Raw genomic sequence first — 11621 nt, 5'->3', positions numbered from 1 at the left:
GAGAGAGAGAGAGAGAGTGTGTGTGTGAGAGTGAATGAATAGTGGAATTGTAAAGTGCTTTGAGGGTCCCGAAAAGTGCTATATAAATACAATCTATTATTATTATTATTATTATTAATATTAATGAGACCCAAAGAGCGAGAAGTGTTTACTGGCTCTGTTTCGGGGAGAAACTTGCTTCTTTTAAAAGCACCACTTGAAGGGTAGAACACACTTATTTAACTTCATATCCACAGTCTTAGTACTTCTTTCTTTGTGAACTGGAAAAAGTTTTCCAGAGATCTTAAAGTAAAAAAAAAAAAAATCCTCATATTTTAATTAGTCGTTATATATGTGAACTTTTCGCTACTTGTGATCATTCGACATATATACTGCCACCACTGACTGCTTATACTGTGGATAAATGCTGTGATTACCTCGCTTATATTCTCAAAAACCCTGCTGCAAGATCACAAAACGGGTGCAAAACACTCATTCCTTCACTGTTGGCCTTCCCGCCCTCTAGCGGGCGTGAAGGCCAGCCAGAGGGGCCCTCCCTCCTCCCTGCTGCCGAACTGCTAAATGCGTTTCCTGTCCCTGGATCTCATGAATTACGAGTGTGATATTATAGAAACTTCCAAGGAAAGCGAGCACAGCGTGGAGCACTTCTAAGAATGAGCCATGGCACTCCATGTCCGATTAAAACTCATCTACAGGTGAATTCCTCCTCGCTCACCGTTTCCACAGGTTGTGGCAGCGAACTTCCCATTTTATCCTTTTCTATTTGTAGCCGGTGCCACGCCCTCCCGATTCGTCAGGATAAAGCTGAAGTGTCGTCCAGGTAGAGTATAACTGCAGCACTTTGTCCAATAGGAACAGCTCGTGGTGCACCTTGTTGTACACCTCGATGCTTAAGAAAATCAGAGAGAGAGAGCTTTGGACTTACCCCTGAAATCTAGCACTTTATATTTTCGCAGCAAACTTTTCTGTTTCTGTGGAAGTCAAAGGCGCAGTTTTGAAGATGCTCTGTGCCTTTTTGCGTCTGAAGTTGTGAAGTGCAAGAGGGGGCAAAGGAGTATTTTTTTTAACACGTCTGAGTTTCCTTTTTCTTTTTTTTCTGTCTTTAATCAAAGCCTGCGACATTTTTACAGCCGAGTGGTCGTTGGAGAGCAACCTGGTGACTTTCAGCGATGGCTGGATGCTGTGTTTCAGCGGAGGAGAGAGAGAACCAGAGGATCAACGAGGAGATTGAGAAGCAGCTGCGGAGGGACAAGAAGGACTCTCGCAGGGAGCTCAAGTTGCTGCTTTTAGGTGAGCATCACTAACCTGAACACCAGCTCGGAGGGTAACTGACTTCACGGAGTCCTCCTCATTCTCCTCATGCTCTCAAATACCATGCTGTAAATCATTCAAAGGTTTGATCTTGATTGTAGTCATAGATGTTCTTTTCAGGGCAAACGAAAAGCTTTAAAACATTTGCTCTTAAAGTTGTTCCTCTAGCGGAAGGATCCAGGCGTTTTCATTTTCAGTTGTGGGGGATTTTGGAGACGGCTCGGCAATTGCCATTTCACCGCTTCCTGGCCACACCTGGCCACGGGTATCATGGCAGGTGGGACAGAGCTCTGACGCCTGTCGACTAGTATTCATTTAGTCATATGTAAGAAGAATGCACACTTTAGAAGGGAAAGGAGTGGGTATTATATCCAGCACGCTACATTTTGTCATTGACACGTGTGTCTACATGAGAGGATTCAAGTCATGAGCAGCGTTTCACAGTTGAGGCGCACTGGCTTTCCGAGAACATCCAGGGTATGCGCAGCCGCGCGCCATGGCGCTGCCATTGATTTTACGCGTGGTCGGGGGTTTGAATCCTTGAGTACTTTTTGTCTGCTGGGGTTGCTAAGTTTCCACCTGGCCACAGAAATGCCGAAAATGGACACACACACAGACAGACAGACAGACAGACAAGGAGAAAACGGATCGTTCAAAATGATATCCGTTTCTTTCCTTTACAACACTTTTACACAGTCCTGTTCGTGATGACCTGTGGAAAGCGTTAAGGCGTGGTAATAGAGCCTTAACCTCACCCCCCACACACACACACTCTTCCTGAATATAGGGGGGTTGCCCTGTTCTAGGGTTATATAAGTTTATGGAAGCGGCTTCCCGATCCAGAGGAAACTTGCTGAACATGTATCAGGCGCATTTTACTGCAGCAGTGTGGGAGCACTTCAGGAACGCAGTCGCCATCCACGCCTCGGTCAGTGGTGTGTTTGAAAGCCATAACTAGCTGCTGCGGGCGCATTTCATGCAAACGTCATGCAAATGCATCACGGAGCACGAGCTATTGGTTTTTACCTGTTCTTTTAGCAGATCATTTCACTCAAAACACAGCGTTATGTTTCTGCCTGCAAGCCAACATTCATTTGCTTTAAAAGAAAACCATTTCTCATCTCACTGAAGGCTGTTACAGACAGCTGGACTGCAGCAGTTTTGTTTAACACATCACAAAGGTAGTTGAGAGAAGTCAAAAAGTGGAGTGAAACAACTTTCCAGAAAAAAGGATGACCCTGGAGTCTCTGTTCAGGCTGAAGGAGTGTCAAACATAAGGCCCAGGGCCCAGAACCTGGCCGTCAAAGAGCCCAACTCGGCTCCCTAAATAACTTTGGATAATGTGGTAAATGCAAAAAAGAAGGACATAAATGTTATCATTCAAAGTGTATTTTTTTAAAGCTTTTTTAGCGACAAAGACACCAACTGCCCGGTCATGCTGCACCAAAGTCAGTCTGCAGGATAAAGTCTGGGAAATAAACTGCTTCTTTCTGTCATTTTTAAGCATTTCATCATCATTCTCCTTTCTTAAAGTGGGAGAACAAAGAGTCACGTTGGAGTGTTTCTGTTGCTTTCTGAGGTACTTAATGTATTCTTAAATGTCTTTACACAGACAGAAGAAGGAATGATTTGGAGGGTTTTCTTTTCCAGGTAATAAATCTACTGCTCCAGCCCACTAAGATCAAACAGGGCTCTGTGTGGGCCACAGTGTAAAAGGAGTATGACAGCCATGATCTAGAAAGTAACCTTTTGTTACCTGGTCAGAGTGACTCAGCTCTCAGTGGATTTCATTAGGATGGTCAGAGTCAGGTCTACTGAGAGTGCAAGAGATTATATTATAATATTTATACTATATATGCATATAAACATGTATAAATGCACATGCGCACACTTACAAATATGGATATATGCCCTCGATATATCGATATATACCCTCAAATATCTATACATACATTTACATATATAGACACTGAAATACTGTTTGGTTCTTCTTTTTGGAAGAAGTGTTGTTTTTTTCTGTTACTTTTAACTGGAAGATGTTTGAATGTAGCAGTAGATCTGCTGGATCTCTTTTTTTGTTGTTGTTTTTAAAAGTCAAATTTTGCAGATTAGTGACTTCTCATGTTTTTTGTTTTGTGCCTCTGCACAGTCGCTGCCTGGCAGGTACATTTCAGTTGTGAAAAAAAGGGACAGGGCAGAGTTTGACAGGTGGTAGTAGCCGTTATCTCATGACACTAACACCACATTCATTCACACGGGCACCATCACCTCGTGTTACAGCGTTCCCCGATCGAGGAAGTGTGCAGATATGAAGCTGTGTTTGGGCTTGTGGTCAAATCTGTTTTATGTGTGTAGCTATTTCATGTTGGCCGCCGGTCTGTGGAGACTTCTGTAGCCGGCATTAATCGGTCACAAGGAAATTGTAAAACCTGACTCTGCACCACGCACACACGCACGTGTCCAGGAATCAAGATAAGTCAAGAGTCCAGCTCAAGACGTCTTTTCAGCTTTATTGACAGATACAGTGAAGAAATGACAGGAAAGTGGGGGGAGGGAGAGAAAGAGAGGGGAAGACAAATGGCTAAAGGGCCATGGGTCAGACTTGAACCTTGGCCGGCCATTCTCAGCCTTATGGTTGCCTGCTCAACGCACTGAGCTAAACTGGCACGTACTATAAGATATCTTGGACATCCCAGACTGCAACGTGAATGACATTTTTTGTGATTGGTGTTTCAAACCTTTTTGTATCTGACAGACTATTTGAATTGAAAATCATTCATGGGGTCAGTTGTCACAGTTTATATCTACTGTAGCTTCTACCGGTGGCGTCTGAGGAAGAACATTCTGCAGGGACAGTGAAGTGATTCGTCAGTTTTTATAGCTTGACTATCCTTTAATTTAATCCTCTTTGAAATCAGCACCATTTCACTAAAACAAATTCAAATGGTAAAAGAAATTTGACTGATTGGCAAGTTAATCAAGAATGATATTGACAAATAGAGAACTATCAAAAGTTCATTCTAGAGACGATGATGGCAAAGATTTGTCACAGATCAAGGGCAAAGATTAACTGAATAATGTGACATGAATACATTCAGTCTGAGCTCGTTAACCTCCCTCCTTGAGGTCCAGCCTGATTTGCCTCCAATCTGAGCACCTGCCTCTCCTTCTTCTCCAAAATGATCTCATCTCCGAGAAACTTGACTTGTAAACAAGGTGCATGCAAATGCACACAATTTGTCTAAGATTTGTTTGTTAAGATGTAAAGATGATGACATGCAAAACAGCTGGGAACCAAGGAGCTGACACACACACGCACACAACAAATGCCCACAAGGTGAAACTCCCCACCCATCCCTGCATAAATCCACACATACACAAACACAGCAACCTCCAATATTCAGGTCTGTTAACAAACACATTTGTTAACGAAATCGGCTGTGCATCATGTGATCTCAGTGAGAATATTACGAGCTTTTGCTGTAAGAGCTGAAGAGTAACATGGCAGAAAGGGACTGTGTGTGTGTGGTTTGCATACCTTTTAATAAGAACAAGTAAAGTATGTTTTAGTGAAATATAAGTTAATCGAAAGACCTTTTAGATGGAGAGCTTGAGTCCAAATACACACCGAGTCTCTGAGTTATTAAGCGTGCATCTGATCCTGTCACTCAGGAAAGGTTTCAGGGTGAAAAAGTGCACCGTTCTTGTTGAATTAATTATTGGAAGTTAGGAGGGCTTTTGTTTTATTTATTTTTCCATCTGACCAAAGGAAGGTCATTTTTCAGAAGCAAATTAAGCAAGGTTGACTAAAATATTTTATTCAACCAGGTGAAACTAAAGCTATGAATGATATGTTGAATTTTATTTCGGGCAATTTGTGATATTTAAACTTCCTGTTCTCGGATATTGGCGAGTGTCCCTTTGGCAGTCAAATATACATTCAAATCGTTCAGCTTGCGTCCCTGCGTGGACAAGCTGGGTATTGAGAGTTGTCACAGAACTTGTTTTTATTTCTTTCAACTTATCTCTTAGTAAAAAGTTGTTCATAAAAAGACAGATGGGTCTTTAATGTAGCTGCCAGGCAGCTGCCAGCTGGCATACAGTATGCAACACCTGTGCAACATCACACGTAATAATTCAAATTTGGGTCTTTTTTAATGTAAATATCATAAATATTGAGTTGCAGTAATAACTCACCAGGATGCAGCTCAGTAATATTTTAAAGTATATATAAACTTTATGCTCTTGCAGAAGGGGCATGGATGCATGACACTGGGCAGGGGTACATTTTACTGTATCGTATAGACAACTTCAAGTTTAAAATTGTCACTGTAAGGAGGGATAGAGACTCCCATGACTTTTTTTGTTTGTGTCTTTGCAGCAGAGAGCTAAATTTGCTTGCTTGCAGTGGCCATAATATCTTCTCTTGGGATAAATGAAGAGTAGAAAATTAGGCTCGTCTTTTATCTTTAACCTGGACCAGATACCACCAGCAAGCTCTGATCAGCTGACCTCAAAGATCTCGTATTTGCATATGAATGTAGTAATTTACTAATACATGGAGGCAACTGACCATAGTAAACTGGAAATAAACCAGTCCATTTCCAATTTAATTAGCACAATTAAAGGTCAAACATCTAGCTAGCACTGACCACACACAACAACTCAAGGTTCAGTATCTTTCTCCAGGATAGTTTGGCATGCAGAGCGGAGCAGCCGCGGATCAAACCACCAGCCTTACAACAGGTAAATGACCTGCTCTAGCTCTTGAGGCACAGCCTCTCCGTTAAATGGTTCAGACCCAAAGTGATCACTAAAATCTTGGAAGTCAGCCTAAAGAAGACAGAATGGCTGTTTCACAGTGTTGGGCAAGTTACTTTGAAAAAGTAATTAATTATAGTTACTAGTTAGTTCTTCAAAAAAGTAATTGAGTTAGTAACTGAGTTACAAGATTCTAAAAGTAATTACTTACTTGAAAAGCAACTATTGCGTTACTTTAAAAAAAAGTTTAATTGGCCATGTTTGACTACTTCTGATGTTTCCTCTACATTTCACCTTTAAAAACAGTTTATTTGCCTTGTTTAGTATCATTCTTTTCAGCACAACCTCCTGTGTCTGAATTTACAGTTATGTTTTCATTTTGACATACTGTATTAACACAATTGATCTAAAATCAGACAAAAAAAAACAACATAAAATCAGAGTAGAAAGTTATATTTTTTACTGTAACAAATGGTAAATGGTCTGTATTTGTATAGCACTTTACTTAGTCCCTAAGGACCCCAAAGTGCGTTACACATCCAGTCATCCACCCATTCACACACACATTCACACACTGTTGATGGCAAGCTACATTGTAGCCACAGCCACCCTGGGGCGCACTGACAGAGGCGAGGCTGCCGGACACAGCCTCACCTCTGTCAGTGCGCAAAGAACAAAGTTATTTGCATCCATTTACCTTTTACCCCTTTTTTACAATAATCATTTCAAACTATTTACATAACAATCAGCTGTTCTGCATTCAATAAGATGCCACACAAATTATTTGTGCCACTCCAAATATTTCTGTCCACTATAAAGGAGAACATCACTGCCTGACACCTGCAGGTCTGACAGCAGCAGGTGTATCACTCCTCCTGTTTTTTTTTTTTTGTTTTGTTTTTTTACACCTTGAGACGGCAGTCGCCTCATTGTTTTGACACACAACACAAAACTATCCACAACACCACACACTAACTACACAGGACAACACATTAACTACACACTCCAAACACGCTAAACGTCACAAATCTCTCACATCTACAAACTCGCTCTCTCTCTTTTTCTGTTGTCTGTCTTTCTCGCCGTCACTCCTAAAACTTCCCCCTCTTCCTAAACTTTTTTTGCTCATAAGCAGAGAGTGCTTATGTTAAGTTTAGACAGTAAACTTGGAGAAACTATTCAGGGAAAAACACCGCGTATATATTGTTTATCATGACTCTGGTTTTACGTGGCCTATCAACACAATTTAAACACTGGTATATATCACCTTGTTGCTTGTTGCCCATCACTGGTGTCACATGGGACCTTTTAAGGACCTGTTGAGCAGCCTCACAGCCACATTCTGGACCGTTTGCAGGGCTTCTGGGGTTGATTTGCTCAGGCAGGGAACAAAGGCAAATAATTATAGAGGCATGACAAAATAAAACATCCCTCCACCACTCAAAGTATTATACTATAGGGCAATTGAATTTATCTAGTAAGTGTGTGCATATCAATACGTTTAATAAAACATTATCTATGTAGCGCTCAGCAGCACACATATGAGCTCCATATCAACCTGCACATAAGTGATGCTTACACATTTCAGTATTTATACTATAATGATATAATCTGCTTGTACAATAAGTACTCTAATTTTCTTATACTTAACATTTATTTTCTTCCTCTTTATAGCTGTAGTTAGACTAATGTTATTACTGGTGGTTTTGATACTTAAATACTTCTAGGTACTATGAGAACCTGTTGTCTGGCATCAAAATCAAGACAATGAAAGCAGTCGTAACTGACTCAGCATGATTTCTTTAAAATTCAGAAACATGACAATTAAAATGGTCAAATCCTGCACCGATGAGCACTGCTGAGAAACAGGCTGTCACGTGAATGCAGATTTTTAAAAACAGACCTTAGACATAAAACTGCATTCCCGTCTGCTCACGCAGCCAGCAGATGTTTACTTTGGTTTGATTTGCAGAATGTTAATTTGCAACGAGGCAAAAAATTGTAGACCAAATAAATCTATTATTGAGTTTAATCCTCAATGTGTCTCACAGGCACTGGAGAGAGTGGAAAGAGCACCTTTATCAAACAAATGAGGATTATCCATGGAGGAGGATATACAGACGAGGACAAAAGGAGCTATGCCAAGCTGGTGTACCAGAACATCTACACGTCCATGCAGACAATGGTCCGAGCTATGGAGGCTCTTGGTATATCTTTCACTGATCCCCAGAACCAGGTACAGGCAGACTGACTCTGTTCCAGTCCTTTACAATAAAGACTTGATGGATGGTTACCTCATTGTTACCTCACTGTCTTTTTGTCTTCTCGGTGTGTCCATAGAGCCATGCCAGCGCAGTCCTGGAGGTGGAGGTGGATAAGGTGGAGGACTTAGATAGCAACCTCGCCATGGCTGTCAAGAGTCTGTGGGATGATCCTGGAATACAGGAGTGCTATGATCGGCGCAGGGAGTACCAGCTGTCCGACTCCACCAAATAGTGAGAATTAGGCATTTATGATCTTTAACAGTGTGCGCAGATCAAATTATATTGACAGGATTATTAAATGAGTATAATATTCATGCAGAAGGAGGAGTCCCTTCTGACCACATAGATGAGTGCCTGCTGATAGAAGAACAAAAATCTTGCTGAATATAGTCTCTGTCACTGCCACGAACAATGGCAATAAAAAGAGAAGAGCTTTTTTTCGGCTTGCTGTTTTTACTATTTTGGGAAATGCAAATTTGATCGAAGCTAAAACAAAAAGTATTTGTTCTCTTGCATTGGAGCAAAGTCTTCATCTCCCTTGAGAGTCCCACCAGTGAGTGAACTCTCATGTAGCTACATGCATTTGGTTTACATTTTAAGTTTTCTACGTGTTTTCTGTATTTTTCCTTTCTTAGTGTTTTTTTTTCTCCCTGCATATTTTTCTTTTTAGCTATCTCACAGATCTGGATCGGATTTCACAGCCCTCATACATACCTGACCTTCAGGACATCCTCAGAGTCCGAGTCCCAACCACTGGTATCATTGAATACCCCTTTGACATGGAGAATGTCATTTTCAGGTGAGGTGCATATTGACATCTTCTGAGTTTCAGTTCAATTCAGTTCAGTTGAATTTATATAGCATCAAATGACAACAGCAGTCGCCTCAAGGTGCTTTATATCTTAAGGTAGACACCTTACATGTGTAAAAGGTAAGTGAAGAAGAAACACTCAGTGCTTCATGGGAAGCCAATGCAGCCTAGACCTATTGTAGCATAACTAACAGATCACCTGATCCAGCCCTAACTATATGCTTTATCAAAACGCAAAGTTTTAAATCTAATCTTAAAAGTAGAGAGGCTGTCTGTATCCCAAATCCAAACTGGGAGCTGGTTCCACCGAAGAGGGGCCTGAAAGCTGAAGGCTCTGCCTCCCATTCTACTTTGAAATACTCTATGAACCAAAATAATAGCAGCAGCACTGGAACTGGCCACAGGCATGGCACCGACCTCGAAGGTGGCGTGACTTTTCTTGGCTGCTTTTATGACAGGATGGTTGATGTGGGTGGTCAAAGATCAGAGCGGAGAAAGTGGATCCACTGCTTTGAGAACGTCACCTCCATCATTTTCTTGGTGGCACTCAGCGAATACGATCAGGTCCTGGCTGAGTGCGACAATGAGGTGAGAATTTAACGACACAGCAAATGATGATTTCAGTTTACATCCTCCTGGAGTTTTACATGTGTTTGATCCCTTTAAACATCTCAGAACCGCATGGAGGAGAGCAAGGCCCTGTTCAAGACCATCATCACCTACCCCTGGTTCCAGCGCTCATCTGTCATACTTTTCCTCAACAAGACCGACATCCTCAAGGAGAAGATCTTGTACTCTCACTTATCCACCTACTTCCCTGAATTCACAGGTTAGACTGAGTGAATGCTCATCTTGATTTCAGCTCTTATTCCACCACAAGATTTGTAATTACTTAGCTGATCTAATTAAGTCCTTCATCATACAATCGCTGCACGGTACTCATTTTTATGGAAGTGTTGAAATAGACTAAAAATACTCAACTGACACTATATTAGGTACACTGTGCTGGTACCAGGTTGAACCTCCTTTACCATCAGAATTGGTTTAATTCTTCATGGCTGAGATTTAAAAGGGAGCTGAAAACATTCAGCAGGAATTTTGGTCCACATTGGCAATCATTAGTCTAAGCTCCGCCCCTCCCTCCTTGATACAAGCCCACAAAAAAAGTCACCAAATTTGTTCTGCATTAAAAACCCATAATTTGTTCAAAATAAAATAACTGATTGTTTTTTTTTTTAAACACATTTTTAATCTTTAAGTATCAAGACTTAGAATTTCAGTTTTGGTTCGGTGTTTTTGGCTGACAAGAGGTGAAACCATGTGTGGTCTTCTGCTGCTGTAGACCATCTGCTTCAGAAGATGCTCTTCTGCATACCTTGGTTGAAATGAGTAGTTAATTACCATTAGTTACTATATCATCACGTCTGGCCATTCTCCTCTGACCTCTGTGAGGACTGCTACTCACAGATCATCTTTTCACTTTCAGACTATTCACTGTAAACACTACAGATGGTTGTGTCTCAGTAAATTTGAAATACTCAGACCAGCCTGTTTGGTACCAACATTTAAAGTCACTTAAATCACTTTTCTTCCCCATTCTGATGCTCAGTTTGAACTTCAGCAGGTCGTAAAATGCATTGAGTTCCTGTCATGTAATTGGCAGATTAGATATTTGCATTAACAAGCAGTTGAACAAATCTACCCAATCAAGTGTCTGGTGAGCGTATGTTGAATTTACTGACATATTTAAATAATATCAACCCTGAATTGCAGGACCTCAGCAGGATCAAGTAGCAGCTCAAGAATTCATCCTAAAAATGTACCAAGAACAAAACCCGGAGAAGGATAAGACGTTGTATTCTCACTTCACCTGCGCCACAGACACAGAAAACATCCGCTTTGTCTTCGTGGCCGTCAAAGACACCATCCTCAGGCACAACCTCAAGGAGTTCAACCTGGTGTAGAAAGGTTGCATACAGCACAGGAGCAAATGCATACAAGAGAAGACCTGAGGAAAGCCGAAATTGATAATTAGATTCTTTTCTATCAAGCTTAAACCAAAAAAGAAGCAATTTGAAATTGTTTCATTTCTAACAAGGGGGATCCAAAAAAGAGAGAATACAAACATCCTGTACCAGACATACTAACATGAAATTGTGTTTAGATGCTTTAGTTTCCCTTGTAGTTTTTTAGTATTTGCTGTAAATGATACATTACAGTGGAAATGAGAAAGTGAAAATTAGTAGCAAGTAACTGACCTGTTGTGTGAACTACTTATTTAAATAGACATATGATCTGAGTGCTTTAATGTATGTAAATGTATCCCCATGTAATAGTTTGATAAGGATGCTCTTTAGCCCGGTTTTGTGATTTCATAATGTTTAGAAACGGTTGCTCTAACACTGAGACGCCTTAAGTGCCTTATTTACTCAGGACAGTCAGCAGAGCCACGGAGTTCATAGAGTGTCAGATGT

The 11621-nt window shown here is 41.0% G+C and overlaps 1 protein-coding gene across 3 annotated transcripts; it reads left to right on the top strand.

The window, feature by feature from the left end:
• Positions 1 to 453: 453 nt before the first annotated feature.
• LOC146697079 (guanine nucleotide-binding protein subunit alpha-14-like) lies at positions 454 to 11172 on the top strand. 3 transcript variants are annotated; one of them, XM_085475552.1, is made up of 9 exons: positions 455 to 695; positions 770 to 820; positions 1113 to 1290; positions 8124 to 8308; positions 8413 to 8567; positions 9007 to 9135; positions 9606 to 9735; positions 9823 to 9976; positions 10921 to 11172. In XM_085475552.1, exons 3-9 carry the CDS (start codon positions 1170 to 1172, stop codon positions 11109 to 11111), a joined length of 1065 nt encoding a protein of 354 aa, XP_085331678.1. In that variant the 5' UTR covers positions 455 to 695; positions 770 to 820; positions 1113 to 1169; the 3' UTR covers positions 11112 to 11172. The 3 variants fall into 3 exon arrangements, with proteins under 3 accessions (XP_085331679.1, XP_085331678.1, XP_085331677.1); XM_085475553.1 differs by having other exon boundaries at positions 454 to 820; positions 1131 to 1290; XM_085475551.1 differs by having other exon boundaries at positions 455 to 820.
• The last annotated feature ends 449 nt before the right edge of the window (positions 11173 to 11621 follow it).

Source organism: Copadichromis virginalis, linkage group LG12 (genome assembly GCF_057382275.1).
Source record: "Copadichromis virginalis isolate Kocher_CV1m ecotype Utaka linkage group LG12, C_Virginalis_male_GT1.1, whole genome shotgun sequence".
NCBI lineage: Eukaryota > Metazoa > Chordata > Actinopteri > Cichliformes > Cichlidae > Copadichromis > Copadichromis virginalis.
Note: the sequence above shows the minus strand (reverse complement) of the source record. Positions and strands in the feature narration are given on the sequence as shown.

Bases quoted from the DNA above. Each gene is read 5' to 3' on its own strand.
- LOC146697079 (XM_085475553.1), top strand. From the start codon at position 1,170: ATGGCTGGATGCTGTGTTTCAGCGGAGGAGAGAGAGAACCAGAGGATC. The intron at 8,568-9,006 runs GTGAGAATTAGG...TTTTCTTTTTAG, and splicing joins CTGTCCGACTCCACCAAATA to CTATCTCACAGATCTGGATC. The intron at 9,977-10,920 runs GTTAGACTGAGT...CCTGAATTGCAG, and splicing joins CTACTTCCCTGAATTCACAG to GACCTCAGCAGGATCAAGTA.